Source organism: Triturus cristatus, chromosome 1_2 (genome assembly GCF_964204655.1).
Source record: "Triturus cristatus chromosome 1_2, aTriCri1.1, whole genome shotgun sequence".
Lineage (NCBI taxonomy): Eukaryota > Metazoa > Chordata > Amphibia > Caudata > Salamandridae > Triturus > Triturus cristatus.
In genome coordinates, this window is record NC_140580.1 from 522,701,402 (window position 1) to 522,728,237 (window position 26,836).

The 26,836-nt window shown below is 42.7% G+C and overlaps 1 protein-coding gene across 9 annotated transcripts in view; it reads right to left on the minus strand.

Moving 5' to 3' along the window:
* The window catches only part of CUTC (cutC copper transporter), a 227,070-nt gene that overhangs the window by 146,437 nt on the left and 53,797 nt on the right, over positions 1-26,836 (minus strand). For 7 of the 9 annotated variants that reach the window (XM_085606309.1, XM_085606310.1, XM_085606302.1 and 4 more), the window contains one exon: positions 14,478-14,552. In XM_085606309.1, coding sequence (XP_085462435.1) covers positions 14,478-14,550 — 73 coding nt within the window. In that variant the 5' untranslated portion in view covers positions 14,551-14,552. Of the gene's footprint in view, positions 1-14,477; positions 14,553-14,717; positions 14,850-26,836 lie in introns of those variants that run through there. The other 2 variants (XM_085606305.1, XM_085606311.1) reach the window with 2 other exon arrangements.

Here is a 26,836-nt window from a genome sequence, read left to right on the forward strand (position 1 = left end):
TTTTCAATGGCAAGGTTTCCCTATCTTATACTAAAGGAAAGGGAGGGACTAGCTCTATGACCCCTCCTATGGGAGGGTCAAGGGAGTGGGTGGTTACACCCACTTCCCTTTGTCCAGTTTCACGCCAGAGCAGGGGCAGGTAGCCCCTGAACCGGTTTGAGCTGGCATATGCACAGAGGAGCCTACTGCTCCCCCAGTGCAGGACGTAAAAGCACTCTAGGAGTGCACCCACCCAGCCCCAATACACTAAATCCTGTCTGGAAGGTGGTTACACCTCCCTATGACAGGATGCCTATTGTTGGCCTCCTCCACTGCGAGTTTCAGTCAGCAGCAGGAGGGCAGCCCAGTGTCTGTGCTGGTGGCATCCATTTTGTGATGCCAGGGCTTGTTCAGATTTCTACCATGTTTCAACAGTAGGTACATGTCTTCCCCTCTAGAAGAGTGGGATCATACTCCCACACCAGTTACTGGTGTGGGGGTATGATTCCAAGTTGTTTGACACCAAACACGACATGTTTTGATGCAGTCATTCCAAAGTTAGCATTTACCGGTAGGTTATAATGCACTTAAGAGTATATGGTTTAACCGCATCCACAAACAGCCACAGAGAATAGACTCTGCCAGCTGCAGAGGGGCCCTGCTCAGGCAGATGCACCGCCTCACATTGTAAACCAAGCACCCTGCCCTCAGGATTGATAGGGCCTGCCTTAGGGGTGACTGAGCGGTTTATATGTGTGTGTAAGGTGAGATATAGGAACCTATACCTCAGTGAGGAGTGCTAACACTACCTCACCCAGGCTGCAGTAGCAGGCCTGTGGTGTCAGATTTAGTCTGCTTCCCAGGGGTGGCATAATACATGCTTCAGCCCCTGGTAGGCCTGTGAAGTACCTATGCCCTTGGTACCCAAGGTACCATATACTAGGGGCTCATAAGGTACCACAGTATCCAATCACTAGTGCATCTAATATGCACTCCAAGTTGTTTAGAGAGAACAGAGAGACTGGGGCCCTGATTAGCAGGGACCCAGCCAGACTATAGCCAGAAACCAGTGTTAACATCAGAAACAAGTGGGGGCAACATAAGTGCAGATCCTACTCTCCTACACAGACGCAGCCCTGTGATTGGACACCTGTGGGCCTACACTGACCATTGTTTATTTGCACCATTTCCAGTGTTCTATGGCAAATGTGGTTCTTGTTTGAGTAAAATGAAAAAGGGCTGCTGTGAATAAAGTGAAGAAAGCTAAGGATAATCCTCACCTAAGAGTCCTTAATAGAATTGAAACTATCTTTTACGATACCTAGGACATTTTTCATTCTTCTGCATCCATAGCTATAGCACAGTGGTTCTTAACCTTTTGACTTCTGTGTACCCTCACTCAATCCCTATATTAAGCCAGGGATAAATGCAATTTCTAGGATTTGAACCACAACACAATACACAAAAATAATGAAATAAGCACACATCAAAGAAATGCACACATTATGGAATATTTAATTTAATTTACAAACAAAAAATGCAGCCATCAAATTCATAATGGGAAGGCAGGACCTTTCCAAGATTTAGTTTTATTTCTTAAAGTCAGAGGCATATGCTAGACTCTAGCACAGGTGTCTCCAACCAGTTGATTGCGAGCTACCGGTGGCTCGCAGAAACCTTCAGAGTAGCTCCCAGACTGGAGCTCATTTTTAACTAAGAACTGCAATAATTAAGTGTTCAGTTTTCTGTTTAAAGTTGAGGAAAGGCTGTGTTTATTTTACATTATCATCAGGCTGCAGATTGCAGAGCCTGATAATGAGCAGTGCTCCACTCAGATGTATGACCCACATGGGTCACAAAGTTTCAGAACTGAAGCACTGATGTATTTAACCCTTAAATAAAGGTAGTTGTCAACTCGGCATTGGAGCATGCAAACAAAATGATGTTTCGGAATGCTTTTAAATGAGAGAAAATTAAAACGAAGAGTTAACTTAATGATTAAGTTCACTCTTCATTTTAATGTCCTCCTTCTCAAGTGTTGGATTTATAAACTTTGAAAACCAAGAAGGGTTTTGGCTCAATTGGCAGCAAGGATAAGCCAAATATCATCAAAAGACCAACACAAGAAGCCAATGCTGCACACGACTCACCTATACTTTAAAGGGGTAAACTGAATGAAACAGTAACACCAGCAACCACTGTTTCCGTTGGATTTAATCCGTGAAATGTTTTACATTTTTATATTAGCTGCATTTTCAGTTAATAGAACATATTCATTACGAAGACAGACAAAATAAACATCATTACCACAACAAAATCAACAATTTGACTTAATTTTGTACAATTTAACACCAATACATAAAAAGCTACAATCAAACGTATAAACATCTCAGTCATACAAATCATCCATCCTCACTAGACAATCTACACATTAGAATAATTATGAACAAATAATGTACAAAAAGGCCATCAATAAGAAAGCATTTGGCATAGTTAGTAAAACACTACACTGTGTTGTTTTAGAGAAGATTGGCCAATAGCGAAAAAGAGGTCAATTGTCACTACTTCAATCCGTGACTTGTAAAGCTGTGGTATGTCCCGACAGGGTATTCATACAGCGGCGAGTGCTTGGTAAGTCTCCGGTCTTATGTTCATTGGGAGCAAGTCTCGGTGTGTTTATATTCTTGACACGTATGGGCAAGTAGTATCTTTTCTTTGCTGATTTGCACGGAGCAACTAGTGCTCCGGCGAGGCCACCAGATTAGGTTGAGGATTATCGTAGAGAATCAATCTCGGCGTCCGCTCAATCTCAAGGAGCGTAGGTACTCATGTCTCTTTGTTTCGATCCTTCGTCTCAGAACTAATGTGGGCTGGAGGCGGCCATATCCGGCAATCGTATTTGACGTCTGATGACTCACGTCGAGATTGATTCTCTACGATAATCCTCAGCCTAATCTGAGACTTGCTCCCAATGAACATAAGACCGGAGACTTACCAAGCACTCGCCGCTGTATGAATACCCTGTCGGGACATACCACAGCTTTACAAGTCACGGATTGAAGTAGTGACAACTGACCTCTTTTTCGCTATTGGCCAATCTTCTCTAAAACAACACAGTGTAGTGTTTTACTAACTATGCCAAATGCTTTCTTATTGATGGCCTTTTTGTACATTATTTGTTCATAATTATTCTAATGTGTAGATTGTCTAGTGAGGATGGATGATTTGTATGACTGAGATGTTTATACGTTTGATTGTAGCTTTTTATGTATTGGTGTTAAATTGTACAAAATTAAGTCAAATTGTTGATTTTGTTGTGGTAATGATGTTTATTTTGTCTGTCTTCGTAATGAATATGTTCTATTAACTGAAAATGCAGCTAATATAAAAATGTAAAACATTTCACGGATTAAATCCAACGGAAACAGTGGTTGCTGGTGTTACTGTTTCATTCAGTTTACCCCTTTAAAGTATAGGTGAGTCGTGTGCAGCATTGGCTTCTTGTGTTGGTCTTTTGGATTTATAAACAGCAGGAATCTTACTCCTAGTGGTTGGTAGACACAGTGCTACATTTGTAACTGAAAAATACCGTCATTTTCTTACAAGAGAGAAATTTAAAGTGAAATAAATATTCTAAGAAATTTTAAATCTTTATGTTTTTCTCTATTTCAAATTAATCCAGTTAAGTCCTAATGTTTTATGAAGCATGATTCTTCACTTTAAATTCCTAACATTTAAACAAATAACTATTTTACGGTCATAAATATGGCACCATGTCTACAGGCCACTGGTAGTTTGGGTGAGAGTTGATGCATCTTCACCTTTCGTAGACTTTTGAAGGATGACTTAGGGTGCTAGTACACAGGGGAGGTAGCAGTGATATATGCGAAAGGGCCTCTGTTAGTTTGCTCATATACTCCGAACATTAATGAAACTGGGTTCTCTCACAAAATGGTCACAGTAATTGATGACCATGTTACACTATCTTTGGTGTAGATTAATATCTTTCATTGTTTTATGGACCCTAACTTGGACACATCAAGGTGGACTCTCGGGGCACTCGGTTAGGTTTCCAACACACTGGTGAGGCTTATGGAGATTTATCATTTGGTGACATATGCAATGTTCATCACTGGAGCATTCAAGGCTTTTAGCTCTACTCCTTGGCTCATGAATCTCTCCCAGAACTGATTATTTGATCTCTGGGAAAAATAAAGTTAATGCCTACACCTACTCAATGGAACTTGGATAGGTTTTGGTACAATCATGCTCTCCTGACTGCTCTTATGCAGACAAGCAGAAAGCATGGCTAGTTTTGATTGTGAATTCTTCAGCTGATCTCGTTGTGTTAAAAGGACTTATGAGGTGATATGAAAATATAATAATTTAATGTTCGTTTTTTGAGAGAATCTAACTACTGTCTCGATTAGGGGTACAGTGTATGAAGCCTACAAGTTATTTTGGAGGAGATAAAGGATATGCATGAAAGATACTGGACAGGAACGTTGACGAGTTGAAGAAGCAGTTAGAAGAAATTGATCATAATATGCCTGAGAACTTTATGGCACAACCCGTGAGATCTAGGATTATTGCACCACCAGGCAGATCTTCCAGACTGAGTAAAGTTGAATACAAACACTACCTTGCTAGAGATCATACTGACAGTGAAAATGCAGGTAGGTTCCTGGACTGGTTGGTTAATACAGACAGAGAGGGTGCTGTGTAACTCCTGTAATAAAATTAAATGTAAAGAGTGATGTAATGGAAGGTCGGATCGTTCACCAATACTTCCAAGTAGTATGAGGATAAGATTGATAATAGTGACAAGATGAATATAAGAACAAGGCACCACTCAAGGAGGCAGGATGTTCCTATACAATTAGAACTAAGGGTAGAGGGAAACACCTGGTAAGTATTTTTTTCCAGGTTACAGGTTGTGTTGAAGCTCTGTCCTTGGGGGCCCTTCAACATAGTATGCAAGAACGGTCAGTGGTTTTGCTTCCCAAACAGGGCAAAACACAACTGATTGCCGGTTTTGGAAATCAGCCACTGATAAACATTGACGCTTTATTTGTACCAAAGCTCCTTGCAATCAAACTAGCCACGTTGTTGCCTGGCTGACACGGCCAAACCAATCTGGGTTCGCTTTGGATAGAAATAAAATGTCAAACGTTAGAAAAAGAGATTGTTTTTGCTACTTGACACTGAGATGGAAGGACATCAACCCATACCTAAGACCACGAAAGGGCCTTTGACAGCGTTGACTGAAAGTACAAGGATAGGACATTGTCAATCTACATTTTGAGACAAACTTTCCTGGATATTTTGTACATTCTAGAGACCAGGCGTGCTGCATGCATTATTACATAGTGTATGCTGCTCATGACTTGAGCACCCAGCAGCCCTGTCCACTTTCCATGTAATATTCAGTTTAGGGTTAAAATCCATGGCATTTTGAGGCAAAGGCTTAGGTTGCAGGCAATTGATTTATGGAGAATCTCATATATACATCCACAATAAGAGAATGACATACTTGGTACATGAAAATACCTGAAATGGCACTTTCTAAGGTGTGAGTATTGCTTGAAGTGTTTAGATTGATGTCTGAATTATGGATGAACTGATTGAAGTTGGCAAAATATCCCCTGCCTGGTTGATCAGCTGCCCTTCCTGTTCATGGAATCTGACACTGAAGAATGAGAGTATCGGATTAGCTCAGATGCAACACAATGCATAAAGAGAACTTAGTTGAGGTAACGAGGGAGACAGCACCCTCTGAGGTAGGTTCATAGTTGGTAATGGGTTTTATTATAAAGATTACAATGACCTTACTCCCAAATTACTGCTTTTCATGTCATGCCCATGCATTTCGTGAAAGGTCCCTTCATGAATTGGACCTGATGCTTGTATACTTTTACTGGACTCAGCATCTAGCAATGATAACAGTGCAGAAACTTATTTTGCTATGTGATGAAATGGGACTGCGGGCCTTCGATTTTGAGGTGTATTATTAAGCTGTGGTGCTGCAACACACTGTAGAGTAGTTGCATGAGACTCCTTGAACCCTATCAAGGGTTGAGAATGGAAGAGCTTTATTAAATTTACTGCATTTGTCTGTAAAGGATTCTTAAAATGTGGCTGGTCCTGGGTTAATGATTCAGAAAGTGTGGAAGAGTACAATATTGAGTAGGACTTGTACAACAATGTACATGGCTGACTATCCAGTACATGATAATTAGGCTTTTTAGGTGGAAATAGAAGCTTACAGAGGAGCGATAGGCAATGTGATGGACTTTAAACAACTTCACAATAGCATGTGGATGATAGGTTCAATACTTTTAAAGAGTTTATGTCTAGATAAGATGAATCTGGAAATATTAATTTGCAGGTTGAAACACTTATGGCTGAAGCAAGGAAGATATAGGGATCCTATCTGGCTGAAGCAAGGAAGATATGAGGATCCTATCTATGGAAACTGACAGAGGCATAGTGAAAGTGGCCCCATCCTACTTAGTATCTGGTTGCAACACATTATATCTTGTTTGAGGCAACTAGGACACATACTTTTGTCATTGTGGTTAAAATAAAAGCAAAATGGAAGGAGAAACAGGAAAAATAACTAGATTACTAGTTGAGGGCCAGTGAACAAAATAGCAATGTTTCTCATAACAACAGATTTACAATGACACAATATAAAAGTTTCATTCACAATTGAGACCACCCCATAAAATTAATTTGGCTGGAATACCCGCCTGGAACACCCACCTATCCCAGATGTTACAGAAGAGAAGCAAATGTTTGGCATATGGGGTGGGATTGTGAGGTGGTTTAAAAATGATTGGATGAAATTAAACGACACCTAGCAAAGTTCTTGAATTATTAACCAGCTAAATCCTGACCAGGATGCCACTGCCTTCTTTCTGTAGACTTCTCCTTATCTATCGCCTCAATGCCTCTGTGAAGTGGTGGCTTAAAGTGAAACGTTATGTTTTGCTTCAGGAAAAAATAACAAATGTCATATTGGTAGGGAAAACAAAGTACCTGTTGCTATAAAGGCGTAGGTAAACAAATTCACTTGCATAGCTTATAGAAATAACAAAAGCTGAGCTCTCCTGTTAACAATTCTAGCATAAGGAATAAGGGTAAAATGAATTCCTCTGCCCAAGGGGAAGCTGCTACTAAAATTCTGAGATTCTGCCGCAGGCACAAAGTATGCTCTATCCCAGAGAATACCCACAACCTATCTATGACCCATCTCCTTTAGAAAAGTCTCACCCATCTGGCTCCTCGACTTGCTGTCAAATCACACCCCTCCACCCCAGCCCCGATCTCCCATGGCACTTCCGTTCACCCTCTCTTCCTGGTGACTTGAGGCACTTCCATCCATCTCTCCATCACCAGTCGAGGTACTTCTGTCTGCTCAAGATACACCCACTCACCTTCCAACCTTTCAAAAGCATCTATTAGGAGCTTCGCCTGCAGCAGCCAGTCCATATGCAAAAGAGGAGAAGCAGCCTAGATCATCAATAGAAGTCGAGATGTCCGCGGAAGGTAATATAAAAAAAGATATGTCTCGGTGGGGTGGTCTGGTTTTCACTGGCTACCAAGATAATCTGCTATTCCTAGAGTAAAAGATAAATCCATTTGGGCATTCAAGTCATGATGCTCACTGCTCACCACTGTCCTGGTGCTATACAAGTATTTCTGGCCAAAGCCATCCATGGTAAGATGTCCGCATTTGTTAAATTGAGGCCCTGGCACAATGGTGGTGATTCTAGGCAACTTGCAGCCATCCATGGCATAATGCCTAATCCTGGTAAAATTCAAGCTCTAGCACAACAGTATCATTTCTTGACAACTTGTGGGCATACATGTGAGTTTTCATAGAGAAAGGTGCTAACTGTTGACCTATTGTGAACCTCCTTGTTATGATGGTATCAACCTCTGGTCTAATATGCTGGTCATCTCATAATATGGGTATTTCTAGCATTTTGTGGGGATTCATGTTATGATGGTGCCCATCTTTTATGCCCATCTTTTATAAAATGCTAGCCTTGACTGATGGTGGTCATTCTTGACACTTTAGTGCATCCATTGCACAATGGCGCCCTCCCATAGCAGAATGGCGGTATGGGCGGAGGTGACAGATCTAGGCATCAATTGCATGAAGCATCCCAATCCTTGCATAATGTCCACCCTGACACAATGGTGGTAAATTCTAATATACTGTGCGCACAAAATGATGGTTCTGGCAGTTTGGTGGAAATTTGTGCCATTTTATGGGTATGCATTCCATATTGGCGGTACTTCTTGACATCTGGTGGGCAATCATGTCATGATGGTGCCCACACCATTCATAATGCTACACCTTGCATTATGGTGGCAATTCATGATATACTGTGGGCGCCCAAGAAATGATGGAGTCCACCCTGGCATATTGCTGGCCCTGGCATAAAGAAGTTAATTCCTAGCATATTGGGGGCAGCCATGGTATGATGGTGCAAAGTTTTGTATGCAAATAAGTTCCAATACATTAAAGTTGAAGCAGTCTCAGAAGAAAGGATTCAGTTCAAGTGAACATATGCAATGTATGTTGGATTTATACGCAAAGCACAACCATTGCAGGGCTTCTTGGTACTGAGGAAGTAACATAACAGCGTAAAAGAAGAAAGAGGAGAAAATATTACTAGTTAAAAAGTCAGGTTTTAATGGCTTTCCTAAACTTGGTTGCAAGAGTATGGACAGAACACAGCTCTTGTAAAGCCTCAGCTTGGTGTTGTGATGCACGGAGATGAGCTCCACACATTGGTCAACATCCTGAAGGCCTTCCTGGCCTTGTATAGTCTGCTATTGATGTCACTTCCTGCCCTTCTATCATGTCTGATAGTACTGCCCAAGTAGGTGAACTCTTCAGTCATGGCGGAGTCATCTCAATCCACCTTAATTAGTGAAGGGGTTGGGATACTGAATGGCATGAGCCGATTTATTTGTGTTGATCCTGAGGCCCACTTTCTTGCGCTTATATAGATCAAAATGCTGGTCGATGATGGAAAGCGACCTCACCAAACTGTCACCCTCCAAAACTAGTAAACTGAGAAGACACTTGCGTGTCGTTTGGATGTGCACCATCTCCAACCAGGAACTACGCACAAGATGCAAGCAAGAGAGAGTTCAAGCCATCATTATCAAAACAAAGATGGAGATGGATGGAAACATCATCAGAAGAGAACAAGACTCCATCACAAGAACTGCACTGGACCCCCCAGAAGGCAAAAGAAAGAGTAAAGCCAAAGAACACCTGGAGGTGAATTGTAGAAACAGAAATGAAGACCCTGAACCACAGGTGGGGCACTGTACAGAAACTTGACCAAGACAGACAGAAGTGGATGTCCTGCGTTACTGCCCGACATCGCCTTAACAGGTAGTAAGTAAATAAACGTGGTCACCGTTGGTTCTAACCAAATTGCAGCTAGAAACAAATTCTATAGTTTAGATACAGCATACAGAAAGATTTGTCCCTGTAAGTAAGTGTTCTAGTTTGTGGGACTGTTAGCAGGAGCCGTTTAGAAGAGCATAGGGACTTATTTGGATGGTAAAAGTCGAAATGCAGCTGTTGTAAAAGATGGACATCAATGGTGCAAGATTTTTTACAAGCTTTAAAGGCAGCTCTGAACCGAATGGCTAGCCAATGCAGAATTCTTACAATAGATGAAATTCTGTTGCATCTTGAAATGCCAGTCACAAGATGGACAGCGGCAAGTTGCAGTCAGCAAAAGTTGTTTTTTTTTTAGGAGCAGGTGGTCTGTATCAAAGCATATGTTACTGGTATGTGCCAGTTATTGGCGATGTGCGGCAACAAATTCTTCAAGACCTTAAGTTAGAAAAAGCATATGCCAGATACCTTTGTTGCCCGTGCTTCAAGCAACAGATTGGAGTCAAAGAGAATGTATAGATTGTGCACATCATCTTGAGTGGATATGGGGAGAGTTGCATAACTTCGGATCACTATGCTGCGAGATAGCAGGGAGAGGTTATAAGAGTGAGAAGCACCCTAGTTTTGGTTGGCTTGAACATCAGAATATTTGCAGACTCCCAAAAACGTGTTACTGTGAGTCATTTTCCCAGAGTCATAGCGTTTTGTTCAAGGTGTATGTGGTCACCTGGACTTCAAAGGTCAAATATTATTGGGTGTCATCTTCGTATATATAAACGAAAGAGATTGGTGGCCACCAAGAGTCACATGTATAGATGGAACAGCACTGCAGAAAGAATCGACCCCTGCTGATCACCAGAAATCCGTTTTTTGGGCCTGGTCTGAAAAGGTAGTAAAGAGATAATCTTTTGACTGTCAGAAAGAAATGATGTAATCCATTTGATGACCAGGTATGCTAGTGTACATGCTTGGCTTCAAAGTCCTCAAAATCTAGAACTGATAAGTCTTTACCAACTGCTGGGTTTTGGAGAGAGTGTCTGGCAATATGAAACCTATTGCATCTGTAAATGTGAGTTTTTATGATGTAATGGAGTAGCCAAGTGGTGTGTTCCGTGTGCCCCACACTTGTCGCTGATGGAGTTGAAACCGTCAGATATCCTGTTCTCTCCATAATCTGGACAATTATTTATCATTAAGGACTAGATTATGAGTTGGAAGCACAAGAACTCCGAGGTGGATTATTCCTCTGTCCGATCAGGAACAATCTGGTTTTCCCACACTCGGATTTTCCAGCAGAAGGAACTCTTTTATTGGCTGGAAAAGGTGACTGGAAAAAAAATTGAATGCATATTAGAAAGGGACGCATGCACAATCGAGCCATGGCTCCAAATAGTCCACAATCAACAGGGCAAGGGGTAAAGTGATGGGGTAGTATGGAACACTTCACTTGCCTGTGACCAGCCTAACCCTTATCTGAACATCTTCCTCACCCACTGATCCACAGTGATTCATCCACTTCCATGTATCACCTATTGTATGCAGGTAGTAAAGGGAGGCAGACGCACTGTTCCACCCTCTGAATGCAGATTCTTACAAAGAAAAAGCAGGGCCACATATTCCCAACTCAGGGTAGAATCCCTTGCACTTGGACAGTCCAGGGGAGGAATTAACAGGGGGAATTGGTAATTGCACCAATCATGCAACTTCCAACTCATACTCAAACCTTCAGCGGGATGCGATGCACCTCAGAAGTCCATTTTGTGCAGAATGCTCAAAAGTAGCATGAATTGCAGATTCCAACAGTCCCCGTTGGGATGGCTAGACTATTAGCACCGCTTCTGGAAATTAAAGAAATGAAAATTCTAGGTTTTGCACTTCAGCTGCTTCTGGTCCCGGTGATTCTTCAAGACACTGATTGAAAACCTCCTTCAACAACTGAGTAAATCATAAGGAACTTTATTGGCACTAGGCAACAAGTCCAGTTTAAAGTTGTCACCGAAGCTAACAGAGGCTTTTACTGTGGGGCCTCGATAGTGTTAATTCTTTGCTATTACATGGAGGAGGAGTGGAAACCTTAGTCGATATATTAACAGACCGTGCTATATGAGCTGCTTTAGTTTCCTTTTCTTGTAGTTCCTCGTTTTACTGTGACTAACCATGCAAGAAAGGCATTCTGGAGGTACTGCCAAGATATCAGGTTTAATGGCCAAATCCATGTATTGGGTTGTGTGCTTGCCAGCATAAGCTTCCGTCTTTTAGGGCACTCGGCATTTACCTGAGCAAAGCATTCTGTATGTCAGCAATGGAAATGGCAAATGTTAACCTAGGGATGCAGTACAGAGTCACCACTTTTCACTAGTTAGAATCCCAAACTAAGTCCCAAAAATAACTAAAAGAAATAAAACAGAAATATTAATAATAAACAACCTCACCAGGGGTTTGGCCTTTCATGCCTCCATCTTTAGCATTTGCAACACGCTTTGCACGATGAAGGAAGTTGTGGGGTTTTACAAATGGAGAGGTGGGACCAAGGCAGGACTTCGGGGAAGGCAGCCACTTGCAACAGAGAGCCAGTCTCTCTTATTGGGTACCTCAGTCAGCATTTTATAGACCAATTAGTGTGTGATTCAAATCTTTTAATTCTCCAAAAAAGATAAACATGTAGTCATAATTCAGAAATTGTTTGCTTGCATGTTAAGGGAAGGAGAGAGAAACATTGCTCAGGAGAAATAAAATAAAAAATATGCATCACACCTTCATAAGAAAAGTGGTAGACGTACCAAGATATCAAGTGAAGGGGAAATAGTTTAAAAACACATTGAGGGAACACAAAGTCAAATAACACAGCTCTGAGTTCAAGGATCCTTGCTCCACAGAAAGGAAAAACTGCTTGCTACACTGCACTCTGGTTACCTGGGACAAATTCTGACTTTAAAGTGGCAATGTATGGAACACTACTGCCTACTGGACCCATTTGATACGTTTTAGACCTTTTAACATTGAACAATTAAAAATGAATGTTCAATCCAGTAGCTTAGCCAACCTAATTTTAAGTACAATTATTAAAAAACATAAAGAACACAAAAGGTTGCACGTCAATGGTTGTTCACTGAATGTTTTTTAGCAATTATAAGTCTTTAAAACATGTCCTGCATCCCACATATTGGTGGAAATGTTCAATAATTTTGAACAATAATGAAGATCCCATGAACATAAATGCATTACTGGAGTCTCCAGGAAGGTGTGGAATTTGTACAGTTTCGGTCATGTTGAATACCATTAGTTCAGTCTACTGCAAACTTTGAAACGATAATCTGCTGATCACAACTTCAAAAACCATTGCGCTGAGTTGTAAATGAAATGGAACCGCACAGTCAAGACAACAATGTATATAATTAAAAAAAAAGTCCAGTGAAAAGCAAGCCCAGCAACCAGCGCATTGGCCCTGTTTCCATCTTTTCAAAGTGCAGTTTGATATTGTCACACCTTCCATCAGCAATTCCTGTTGGCTCCTTGTACTTTCATTCCCAAGCATTCTTTGTTTGCACCCCCCATTAAGTGCTTTGAGCCTCTTTGCATACGTCACAGCTTCAAGTTGCGCCACAGTTCACAGTAAGATTTCTCTTCTGTATTCAGCAATAGTTCGGCAAATCTAGTCTTGTTCGTCCTTCTGCTTGTTAATTCTTCTGGTTCTGTCACTGTATTCCTAGTTTGTGTTCTATTGCATCTTGTAGCAGCGCTAGAAGTCTTCCATCTCCAAGAGTTATTTTTTTTGCGTACTTTATACAGATGTTCGACTTTTGTACTTGATCTCCAATGGAGCTGTGCAAGTGGTGCAGTATATGGTGCTAGGTACCCCCACCCAAAACAACCTTTTCTCCCCGCTGTTGTCCTTCTACTTATATCTAGAGGTATCCTAAGTGTGTTAGTTAGTACCTTAGTCTCAGAGGCGCAACTAGAGCCAAATTTCTGGGGGGGCTAAGAAAATATTTTGGGGGGGCTGAATCTTTAAGCAATAGGCAGAGTGGAGCTGCAGGGGCTCTTAGAAGGGGTGAAACAACAGCAAGGCCTCATTAACATGCAAAGGGTCTTTTAAAGACCTGTGAAGTGCTCGGGTGCGGCTGTGTGGGTGCCCGGGAAGCGGTCTCATCCCGGGCTGCCACACACGACGGGGGGGCTGAAGCCCTTTGAGTCCAACGGGTGTTGCGCGCCTGCTTAGACTAGTGAAGAGTATCGGGCCCTCAGAATCACTGTCAAAGGGAGGTGTTCCTGAAACCTAATCTATACTGCTGGTTTTGTATTAATTTACAGGACTGCTAAATGTTTAAGACTAGATATGATGGTACTGGCTTATGTACAGGGACCTACTAATGGTAGACTTCGTTCCATTGGCCATGGTGACATCAAGGTGGACTTCACCAACTGGGGAGAAAGGTTAGAAGAGAAGCACCACCGAGGAGGACTTAAAACTACGCAGCGATGCTGAAGCACAGCTTTTCTGCCCTTTCTAACAATGTATCCACTGAACACTCATTTTAGCCTTTGAAAACCTCAGACTCCCTTTCACTAGGTTATTCCCCGCATGCTGTGTGCTTCGTAGTCTTTTACAAAATAACTCCCTTGCTTTCGCCACATTTTCAGCAGATTTGAAGTGACGTGCTTTGCAAGAACTGTTCTCAGTTAAATGTATGTCAGTAAACATGTATTCCCACTGTAAGTGTGAATGTCCACGAAGCAGGGTCACATGCTTGGGTATATTTAGCACAACTATTATGGGATAAGTGCAATAACGGAAAAACAGCAACGGCTTTAACTTGATTCCAAACATCTCATGCCATCTAAAACCACGATAGAAATACTTGAGCAATGTGACTGGGTGGAAGAAAATCAAAGGACCTGGAGAAATGTCAGTGGAAGTAAAAACAGTAGTTATTGATGTAGGCAGGAAGTAAACAAACACACTCTCAACACGCGGTTGAATAGCAGACTCTTGTGAAGCTGCGCTTCTTGCCCTCTCTTGCTTGGCCTATGACAGTCAGTGTGCTTGGTCAGAGATCTCCCTTACCTCCTCTCTCGGCATTCACAGCAGACTCCACAGAATCCACACAAACCTCCATGAGAAAGCCATTATCTGCCATTCCTAAGGATTAAAAAAAAAAGCGATAAGCAAGTCTTAGGTCCGCGTCCGTTATGATACATTCAAAGCAGTGAACTCACTCTATGACATAACAGCGACTTAATATACACAGAAGTGTTTGCATTAGCCTGGCAGACACTGCTCACATCAGCAGACTGCAGCGCTTACCCAATCCCAAAGCAACGCTAGTGCGTGATGATCATCGTATTACATCGGTGAGGAGCCAAAATAGCCTTCAGCAGCGGAGTCTGAAGCATGCACTTCACTTCATCTGCAGCAGAGGCGTGCTCTCGAGTGACCGCCTTCAGGAAGTGGAGTGCTGCTAGTAAACAGACACGTCATAAAGCGAGGGCGTGGCCTTGTTTCTGTGCCAGAGCAGGCCAGTGCTACTCGGCACCGACGCGCAGCTGTTCATGTGCGTGGCATACACACACAACTGGTGTGACCAACGTTAACGGAGGACTGCTGCTCACTGACATTTGGTAGACTAGATGGTGCATTTCAGAACTACATAAGGTAGACAAGCACTGACAAAGCCAATAGGTATCGCCTGTGAAAGAGCAATTGTGAGAACATTTGTTAGACTAGATGGTGCGGTTCAGATCCAGCTAAAGTTGACAAGCATTGGCAAAGACAATAAGTCTCGCATATGCAAGAGCAATTGGGTTTGCCATTGTGTTTTGGTCATTTTGTACACCAGTCTAACTGCCGCTCAGCTTGGCTAAAAGCTGGTGGCGTTGAGGAGATTGACGTGGAGTGCTGTAGAGTGGAGGTCGTAGAGTGGGGTAAACTGTTGTAGATTACAGTAGGGTTCGGTAGAGGGGCATAGCTTTGAAGTGTTGTAGAGTGAAGTAAAGTCTCAGAGTGGAGGAGTGTAGATTGGAGTAAAGTGTTGTAGAGTGGAGGGGCGTTAAGGGGAGTGGGACAGAGTGCTGTAGGGTAGAGTGCTTTAGAGTAGAGTGGTGAGGGGGGAAGGATGTATAGTGTTGAGTGAGGTGGCATAGAGTGGCATATTGGAGAGGAGTAGTGTATCGTAGAGTGGAGGTGCATAGAGTGCAGTAAAGTGGAATGGACTAGAGGGAGTTTAGAGTGGCATAGAGTGTAGTAGAATGTGGCAGAGTGGAGGGGCATACAGTGTCGTAGAGTGGAGTTGCACAGAGTGGAGTAGATTTCCGTAGAGTAGGGTGAAGGGTCGTAGAGTGGTATAGAGTGTTGTGGAGGGAAGTGCAGATGAGCCGGGGAGTGCGTAGAGTGTAGCAAAGTGTTGTACAGTGGCGTAGAGTGGAGTTACATAGAGTGGAGTAGTATCATACATTGGAGTGACAGAGTGGGATGCGTACAGTATAGTGTTGTTGAGTGGCGTAGACAGGAGTGAAGTGTCAAATAGTGGAGTAAATTGTCGTGGAGTGGCGTGAAGTGGCATGGAGTAGAGTGGAGTAAAGTGTTAGAATAGAGTGACGTAGTATAGTGTGGAGTGGCGTGGGGTGGCCTAGAGTAAAGTGGCATAGCGTGGAGTGTCGTAGAGTTGAGTAGAATGTCATACAGTTGAGGGGTGTAGAGTGGAGTAGATTGTAGAGTGGAGTGGCATCGAGTGAAGTGAAAGGTCGTAGAGTGGAATGTCAGATTGGAATAGAGTGTCATGGAATAGCGTAGAGGGGAGTAGAGTTGTAGAGTGAAGTGGTGTAGAGTGCAGTAAAGTGTCGTAGAGTGGAGTGACGTAGAATAGAGTTGAGTGTCATAGATTGGAGTGACGTAAAGTGGAGAGGCATACAGTGCAGTTTCGCACACTGGAGTGCCATTAAGTGGCGTAGAATAAAGTGTCATACAGTTGAGTAAAGTGTCATAAAATGGAGTGGAGTGCTGTAGAGTGTAGTGGCGTAGCCTAGAGTAAAGTGTCAGGATGGAGTGGTGTAGAGTGGAGTAGCTTAGCTTGGAAGAGTTGTAGAGTGGAGTGACACTGAGAGGAGTACAGTGTCCTAGAGTAAAGTTGCGTAGAGAGTGGTAGGGTGGAGTAGATTGGAGAGGGAAAGAGTGGAGTGTTGTAGAGTGGCCAAGAGTGACGTAGAATATTGTAGAATGAAGAGGTGTAGAGTGTAGTAGACCGGTGAGCTGTAGCGTGTCAGAGTAGAATGTCACAGAGTCGAGTATCATGGAGTGGAGTAGAGTGGAGTAGACTGGAGTGTTGTAGCGTGTCATAGAGTGGAGTGTCACAGAGCGGCATAAAGTAGAGTGAAGTGGCGTAGAGGCGTGCAGGAGCATAGAGTGGAGTATGAAAGGGTGGGAAGTGCACTACAATCACAGACAACACTTAATTGAAATGACCATTACATTTGCACGGACATACAGTTTTACTGATAAAACTATACAGCGCACAAACAATAATGTGTGGAAATGGCATCACCATGTGTACCGATTTGTTCTGATCATAGTGAAATATTTGTTTCCAGCACACTTCAGAATTACAAAAAAACGTGCTTTATCTGTGCTTTCCAAATTCTGGTGTATTCTGAAATGTTTGCACAGTTGATTTACAGATATATACATTTTGTTGTGTGCTAAAAAAAGTCTATCCTTTCACACCCCCAGTTTGTCAAATAAATCCCCGCATTTTGAAGTTAGAGAAAGAAAAGTAAACACCAAGCTCCCTCGAAAAATAGAGCCTGACATTTGACCACTGCCTTTTAATTCACAGCAAATGTGACAAGATAAGAACAAAATGTAAAGGCCTGTTTACAGAAAGCGAGCACTTGTGGAAGAATACAGTAAACATTGGCTATGCTCCATGGGAGGGACAAAGACATGCTGGGCAGCCCGAAACAAATAAAGCCAGCAAATAGAAAGCAAGTAAATGTGAGTTACAAACCACAAAGTCAATGGTAAGCAATGGGTGGAATGCATTCTTAGATCAGCTTTCAGAATGTCCCAAGAAGTGTTTAGCAACCGGTCTTGGTCCTACAAAGACTGGCACGTCAAAGAGATTTGCAAGAGAAGCAAGTTCCTCCCACTCTTGATCGTCTTAGAGAAGAAATAACTATGACATTAAATACCAGTGAAAAGGGATAAGAGGTAGCCCTGGGCAACTTGGGAGCATCTGAAACAGCAAAGTAATGAGTAGAGAATGTGGGGACTCTTGAAGTATTCAAGGAGAAAGGGATACCAGCTTCTACCCTCCCACCCCCCCCAAAAAGCTCTCTCATGCTGTTGTGCTTTTTGCAGTTTTTTTTCGCTTCTGCTTCTTTTGAGATATGCAACGACTGTAACATAGCAACAACATTCAAGAATTATACCAGATTTTGAGTACATTGAGGGGGTCCCAGTCTACAAATCTGTAGGCCTTATTAACTAGATCTCCGCTCAAGTGGACTTAAGCCTACTTGCGCTGAGACATATTACCCCAATCACAAAGTTATGATTATAGCAACACTGCTGGCTTTAGCCAGCTCAGGTATTCATACAACTGCAAATTGTGAGCACACAGATTTCCACACTTCCAGAATTACGATATTAGTAAAATGTCACAAATATCTTTTTTTAATATTATTTATTTCACTTAGACAATATATTTCAATACAAAGACTAGGCCATGGCATAATGCCCTGGACAGGTGTGATGGCCTTGGAGTGTTCACATTTCTTTCTCATGGTGAACACTTACGTTTAAAATTTTCTAGTCTCTTGCTTCAGTGTGGATGGATGTTGGGAGGGGGCAGCGGATTTCTCATCTTTGTCTAATTGACTTCCTGTCGCTAGCTCTTGTCATCCTTTCCTCCCACCCCCACTCCTGTGAAACTGCCATCTACTCCCACCTCTTCACCATCACATCGCTGTGATATCTCCTCTGAAATGATACTGTACCCATGAGGACATGCTGCATCTCAATATCGTCCATCCTTCCACACCATATGCAGAGTTCAGTGAAGAACTCTGCAGCTTGTCTGCCATTGGTTGAAATCCCCCCCCCCCCCCCATCGCCCCCTCCCTCCATCCCACAGCTTGAGAGTGAGAGGTTTACTGACACGCCCTACATTTTTCATGACTACCATGCTTTCCTCCATCCCAGAGACTTATTTGACGCATGCAAGGAGTATACCTCATCAGTCACGGTCCAGCTACTCACACCCATTTCTGGATTGTGAAGAGTACGCTCCTTCCTCTTGCCTTCCATTTGGCTCGCTGAATTGCATTCTCACCCCGATAGACCTACACATGGATCCTGTTCCTATGACACCACTGAGGCCTCACGCCCCAGTGGGTAGTCACATGCTTGCTCACAGCCTCACTCGGCACCCCGCCACCCCCATGGACGTACATACTGTGGTAAATATTCTTTTTACCTAAACTGAATTTCATACGGAATCTTTAAAATAAAGTAAAATAGCTCAGAATAACAAGAGGCAGAATCCGTGGTATAAGAGGTTTTCTAAATGGGCTTTATTCCATCCAAAATGGCCGACTCGAGTCGCGGCCTTCAGGTTCCGTCACCACGAGGGTTCAGGAAGTGAAGTACAATACTTTATTGACAAGAAGTAACTTTTATAGGTCATACATTTACAATGAAACAAGTGCAAAAAGGCGTAACAATTGATAAGATAAATTAACATAGTGATACGTAATTGAAACTAGGCGTAATAAGGAGCAAAAAGAAACATGATTGGCTCTGATTATCTTACATAGGTGGATCTATACGATAATACTTAACATAGATGCGTGCGCAGCAGCATGACGTGTGATTGACGTGCAACTAGGGGGTGAAGGGGACTTGACATTTAGCTCTACATGTGGAGACGAGAAGTCTGGGGGTCATGTCAACCTAATCCCAAATCATATCTAACATCCTATGTTTAGAGAACTATGTTATCCACAAGGAAGGACTCTCGGACAGAATCTATTCTATACTAACTGTATGTGCGTGTACAAGCGTCTAAGTGCCTATATGAGAAGCGAGGGGCAGAAAACTTTCCATGGCAACAGGGCTATGAATCACTTGCAGGAGGACGGAAAGGCTGAGTCCTTTGCTTGTGAGCTAAAGGAAATGTTTACCTAAATCACTAGACAGGAATGTATCGGCTGAAGAGCAAAATAGATAATTCGAAGGTGAAATACAGCTTCTTGGCAGGCAGGCGAAAACTGGCCGAGGCAGGCACCGTTAGCTGCACAGGGAGTAGGACAAAGTTCATGGATACAGATGCGAGCTCAAGCGGAAACTGTCAGAGACAGAGAGCAGGGAAAGGCTTTGAGGAAAGAATCGGGCCTACTTGCCTGAACTGTAAAAATGGAGTAACTTAGCCATATAAAGTCGGTGGCTTTTCATACTTAGGAATTGAATATCCAGCCCATTGATGGCGGATCTGACAGAGAACATGTCGACGGTAGACACACATATGTTTGCGTCTTGGAAACTGGAACTGGAGGGAACACACATGCATTTGTAACATGCATATAGAACCGTTGGGGTCCAAGATAGGGGACGTAACTGATCAGGAAAATCCACATTTCCACATTCCCTCCTTGTCCCCTACTTGCCCTTCAAGAGATATCAATCTTCATCATTCCATCGATTTGCTCATGGAGCATCATTTCTTCTTCCTTCTTTTTCCGGCATTTTGAACGAGAACTTTGATATGGAATGCATGATGTGGCACACAGACCACAAATCGCTGGTCCACATTGTAGGCATAAACAACAACTGAAGAGCATAAAAAGGCCAATACCTAGGAAAGATAGAACTCTCCATCCCCAGGCTGATATCACACTCCAAAACCACCCGGACCACGTCCAAGTGCCTGGATTCTCGTGTATCTGGCTTACAATCTTATGAAGGCGTGTTATAGCTTTATATACAGATGGCGAATTTTCTGGTATGAATATGCAGCAGCTGGATCCGATGACCCTGCAAGCTCCGCCCCTATCGGCCAGGATGACGTCAAGGACAAGACGATTCTGGAGAACAACAATTCTCATCACTGATTGTTCCTCTGTCAGATTGCCTAGGGCGGCTATAGTCTCGTTTACTACAGCTTCAAGAGTCTTGGTGAGTCTGCGTATCAGCTTACTATTTGATATTGTACCTATATAGGGAAAGATACCTTTATTGAAATCTACATACTTGTCCCATGCCGTCTCAGTATAATCGACAACTGGGAGATCTCTACGCTCTCTTTTGTGTACTAAATGAACATTTCGATAATAATCAGGGGGAGCTAGGAAAACAGGTGGCAAAAGGAATGCTATGTAACAGGTACCATCCCAATCTAGAGGCAGACGCATATATGCCGTCTGACCACATATAAAGTAAGAATGGCGAGAAGCTCTAAATGAAGATTTCCCTTGATCACTATATTCTACTGTAGTAACGCATTTGCTATGGCCCATGTGTATGGAACCAACTTTTCTCACACATAATTCACCCTTAACTGGAAATACTGACATAGTGGGCAGAATTAATTCAACTTCGGATTTGACGTTCAAAATCATGAGATTAGGCGTAAAATTACCTAATTTATACACTTCATTTTCTAAATCAGTTCCTGTTCTACTGGGGTGACCCTCCTTATTAGGGTGACAGACTTTGAATAAAACTAGATTCAGATTTCCCCATATCCAATGTTGTTGATAAACTGCTGTGTCTGGGTCTATGGAATTTAGTAAACTAAACCATGCTCCACAGGAGCCATTGTGTGTGAACGGATGTGGAAAGAAAGGCAGAACTCCTTTGTTATTCTGATAGGGAGGGAGTCGGCCACACACCCAACAATTGGTGGCATTACTAGTCTGATGGGAATGATGTAACATACTAATGAAGGTGTTATTGCGCAGCGCAAGTCTATAAGATAATTCATGTGGCGGTAGGTCACTAAAAGAATGTTCAGCAGTAATATTATAAACATGTCTAGAAATAGGATGATATATGTGCAAAATCACACTCGTAATGATTATTAAAACACTCAATAAAAACAGAATTAATAATGTCCTCACACAGTAGCTACGCAGTGATTTACAATACGCCTGTCGTTTCAACATTTCTCTGGTATTTTCTCTACTCAGGTCCAAGGGATACATGTCAGAGACAATTCAACCGCTTCACCTTGGAGAGGACTTAAACAATCAAATTGCTCGACTGTTTGGGCCTAAGTTTTAATTTATAGTTCTGAGAGTCATTCCTTTCAACAAAGGGAAGTTTTGAATCAGTCTGTGAGGGAGTGCAGGGCACAGTGTCTATATCCGAGGATAGTCCATGAAATTTCTTAACGTGGCTGGAATGTATCCATCCTTTGCGGCCCTCCACTTTCACGGCTGTTCTTGTGGTCAGCAGGACTAGCTTCGGTGTTTTCCACCTGGGCTCCAATTGGGTTTTCCGATCGAAATTCCTCACAAACACCAGATCCCCCGGAGCAACGTCATGGGGTTTCACCTCAGTGTTGTCAGGAAAAGCTGCAGCTACCTGTGAACGACAAGATTGTAGTGCAGACATCAAGGAAGCCAGGTAATCTGTCAGCATATTACAATTAACATCAGTTATTTTACGTGGTACAGGCGTCCCCCACATATTTGGTGGCCTTCCGAAGATCACCTCATACGGGGATAGCCCTGTTCGAGAGTGTGCTACCATTCTTATGTAAAATAGTGCAACTGGTAAGGCTACTATCCAGTCAACACCTTTCTCCTTACATATTTTAGACAATCTGATTTTCAAAATTTGATTATGTCGTTCCACGAGACCTGCTGCCTCGGGGTGTCGGACACAGTGGAATTTCCACTGATATCCCAACAAAAGTGAGACATGTTTTATTAATTCGGATGAGAAAGGCTGGCCGTTATCTGAATATACAACACGTGGTAGCCCGTACCGTGGGAAGAATTCTCGAACTAACTGTTTGGCAGTAGTCGGGGCCGTGTAATCTGATACTGGGTACGCCTCAGTCCATCGGGAGAGAGCGCAGACAACTACAAGAACATATTTGAATCCTCGACATCGTTCCATCTGGATATAATCCATTTGGAGCACTTCAAAAGGATGATCAGGAGTCTGGAATCCACCCTGTTCTACGGGAACACTTTTTCCCGGGTTGAACTGACAACATATCATACAGGTACGGACCTTTTGTTTAGCTGCTGCTCGTAAATGTTTATTGAACCAAATGTGTTGAATGCTATCTAGCATAGCTTTTTCTCCTAAATGCGCCGGGCTGTGAATTGTAGCTATAATGGCTTGGACCATAGAGTCAGGAAGAAACCATACAGATTTCTCCTTCGTCATCCATCCCTGATCTGTCTGGATCCCTCCTAGTTCAGTCCATTTCTTTAATTCTTCTGCAGTAGCATGTGTCTGTATGTCAATTACGTCAAGTGCGGGATCCTTAATTGTCATACACTGTGTTGGTGTCTGAACTATTGGCTTTGTCATGTCTAATGTGCGATTCTGAGCAGTCTGTTTAGCTGTTCTGTCAGCTAAATCATTGCCTTGAGAAATGATATCAGTAACCTTCGTGTGTGCTTTACATTTCATAATCGATATAGCAGTGGGTAGATGTATTGCGTCTAACAAGGCATGAATGAGGGGTCCGTGCTGAATGTGGGCACCATGGGAGGTTAAATAACCTCTCTCTCGCCACAGTACGCCGAAGTCGTGTACAACTCCGAATGCATAACGTGAGTCAGTGTATACATTAACTTTCTTATTTGTGGCTTGAATACAGGCTTGTGTTAGAGCAATAAGTTCTGCTGCTTGGGCTGACAAAGTATCTATACAATTTGTCTCAATAACTTCAGTGTCTGTTGTGACTGCATACGCGGCCACTAAATCTCCTGTACTTGTTCTCATGCACGATCCGTCTACATACAACGTCAGGTCTGGATCTAACAATGGAACGTCTGTCAAGTCTTGTCTAGGTTTCGTCTTTATTTCAATGATTTCAACACAATCATGAGCTAGTGGGTCTGTTCCAATTACAGGTAATAGTGTAGCAGGATTCAATGTATTACACCGTCGGATCTCTATGTGTGGTTGAAACAATGTCAGTTCATAACCGGTAAGTCTTGCTATGGTCAAGTGTTGTGTTTGTGTTCGGTTCACAAGAACCTCTACTGCATGTGGTACTTGTACTGTCAATGGATGTCCTAATACTATGGCATCGCTTTGTCTGATTGCTAAAGCTGTCGCCGCCACTGATTTCAGGCATGCAGGCAAAGCCTGAGCTACGGGATCTAATGTGCTGGAAAAATAAGCACATGGCTTGCGTGATCCTGCTTGATCCTGAGTGAGTACTGACAAGGCAGTACCTTCACGTTCTGTAACAAAGAGTGTAAAATGTTTGCTATAACATGGTGTTGCTAAAACAGGTGCTTGACATAAAGCTTCTTTTAGGCTTTCAAAAGCTTGTGTATGTTCCTGAGTCCAAGGGAGAACAGTCGATGTGGCTGCCTCCTGTGTGGTTAGCTGAATGAGTGGTTTTGCTAGAAATGCGTACTGAGGGATCCACTGCCTACAATATGAAGTGAGGCCTATAAAAGCCCGCACTTCCTTTTGTGTCTGGGGTATTGACATGTTAGCAATTAACTGGATGCGATCTGGTGTAAGCTGCCTTCCCTCCTTGGACAGCGAGTGACCAAGATAAATAACTCGCTGGACACAGAATTGCAGCTTAGAAGGAGACACCTTGTGCCCCTTGTCGGCTAGAAAATGTAAAACTGTCAGAGAAGCCTTTTCACATTCAGGTTCGCTTCTCGCGGTGATCAGCAGATCATCGACATATTGAAGCAGTGCAGTATTGACTGGCATGTGGATACTGTCAAGTTCTCGTTTCAGTGCTTGGCTGTAGATGCTGGGGCTTTCTGTGAATCCTTGGGGAGCGCGTGAGAATTTAAAGCTGCGCCCATTTAAACTGAATCCGAACAAATATTGGCTTTCCGGATCTATTGGGACGCTGAAAAAGGCATTCTTGAGATCAATTACAGTAAAGAATGTTGCTTCGGAATCAATTGCTGTCAATAATGATGATATATCAGGGACCACAGGAAATTGTGGTACAATGCACTTGTTTAGTTCACGCAAATCAATAACCAATCGGTATACTGGTGGGGCAGTAGGATCAGTTCGTTTAAGAATCGGAATTATCGGTGAATTACATACATTGGAGTCTGTTTCTACAACTACTCCCTGGGCAATTAGCTCATCAATGATTTTCAGCAAAGCCACTACAGCATCATGCGGTAACTTGTATTGTCGCATTCGTGGTAGTACCACTCCTGCTTTCAATGTGACTCGGTATGGTGTAATGTTCATGCAGCCAACATCCGTAGGGCCTTGTGCCCATAGATGTACTGGTAAAGTCTGTAGTCGGGGATCCATGTCCCTAGACACATAGTGACCTTTAAAATCACGTAGAAACAACCTTACTCCTTCCGGAGAACAACATATTATGGCTCCTAGTGCTTTCAGAGTTTTAATTCCTAACAGATTTTCTGGGCATGATTTAGTAAGCAATAAATCTGTAGTTCGTGTCAAAGGTCCTATCGTAAGTGGGAGAGGCTGTGATACTTCATTAACAATAGGTTTTCCTGAAAAACCAAGGGAAACATTTTGAGAGCCTGAGAGGGGTGCCCCTGGAACTTCACTACGTTTTATAGTTGTTCGACTTGCCCCTGTATCGAGTAAGAATTTTCTATCTTGACCTAATAATTCACTATGTACATACGGTCCTTCTTGATCTACAGGAATCTCGATGAGCGGTAAGTCAACTTCCCTCTCTAGGCTTGTTCATGCGTAACGCTGATACTCAGGATATTCATATTGTGCAGTCTGATACATTTGTCGTGTTGTGGTTTGTGTGGCAGTAGCAGGCAACGGTGGTGCAGCTGGCACAAACTGTATGGGCTGCTGTGAGGCTGGCATGGACTGTTGCTGAACTGGCATGGACTGTTGCTGAACTGGCATGGACTGTCCATGCTGCATAGCTCCTTGTTCATTCTGATCTTGTCTAACTAATCGTGGTCTCTCTTTTGCAATACCTGTAGCTATATTACGTTTCAGGACTGGACAATCGTGTACATAATGGCCTAGTTGTTTACAGTAATTGCAGGTTCCTTTTACAGGAGCTGCAGAATCACCAGAATGTGTCACACCCTTTTTGTGACCCTCTGCTGGTACTGTCTGAGAAACTAGCATTTTCATTTTTGTATCCTTCATGCGTCTATGCTCGTGTTCTTGTTCATCCCTAATTCTATTGTGATGATACTGTAACATTTGTAGCATTTGTGACGGAGTGTTACTTTGCCAGGTACTCTCGAATTTCAATATTCTATTCTTCACTGGAGGCAATGCATTTTCCACTAATTTTGTCACAAATAAATGTGGATATGAGTCACTACTTGCTTTTATACCACTGTTTATACCAAAACATTTTTCAAATCGAGCATAATAATCGCTTGTGTCTTCATCTTGCTTTTGTTTGCAGGCTGTGATTGCACCCCAATCTTCCTTTTTTGTAGTTAATAGACGTGGCAGTACCTGTACTAGTAAACCTGGTAACAGTTTAACTTTATCCCCGAGCCCTGAACCTGCAGTTCGGGCCCTTTCTTCCTCTGCTAATGCTGTCCAGTCTATCTTTTGGTCTCCCACTTCCCACTCTTTTTCTTTCAGTTTTTCATAGATGCCAGCAGGCAAAAGCACCTTTAATATCGTCATAATATCAGGAAAGGTGTACTCTCCCATTAGTAACATGTCTTTAATTTCTCGGTGGAAACCCGCTGGGTCTTTGTCATGACTAGGTACTACTTTCTTCATTTCTAATAATTCCATTTTTGATATGGGTGTGTAAACAAATACACGGTGAAACTCATTGTCTTCGCCTTTTATTGGGTGCACTTCTCGTAAAGGATTTTGTCTATCCATATAGTACGGCGTTCTTTCTCTGTGGGGCAGCGAGAGAGAATCCGGATTTACAAAAAGGACATACTGTTTACGTGACACTAATATCTCTTTAATTAGCTTGTTACTAGAACCTCTCCATCTGTTCGTGAGTAGTTCCGTTAATATATCAGGTAAAGGACCAGGGTCAGCATGTTGGCTCTTATATAATATAAGGAGTTGCTGAATCATATAGATTCCAGCTAAACGTTGTTCATCTGCACTGAGATTAAAAAACGTGTGTGCTACGGTCTCATCACCGTATTTTTCAGGACTGTCAATCCAGTGAACAGCTGATCTGGCTAATTCTTGCTCATCCATGGAATCGAGGAGGTGGTAACCCCTTCGTTCTCGTAGTATTTTATCTGCGGCTTGAAACAAAT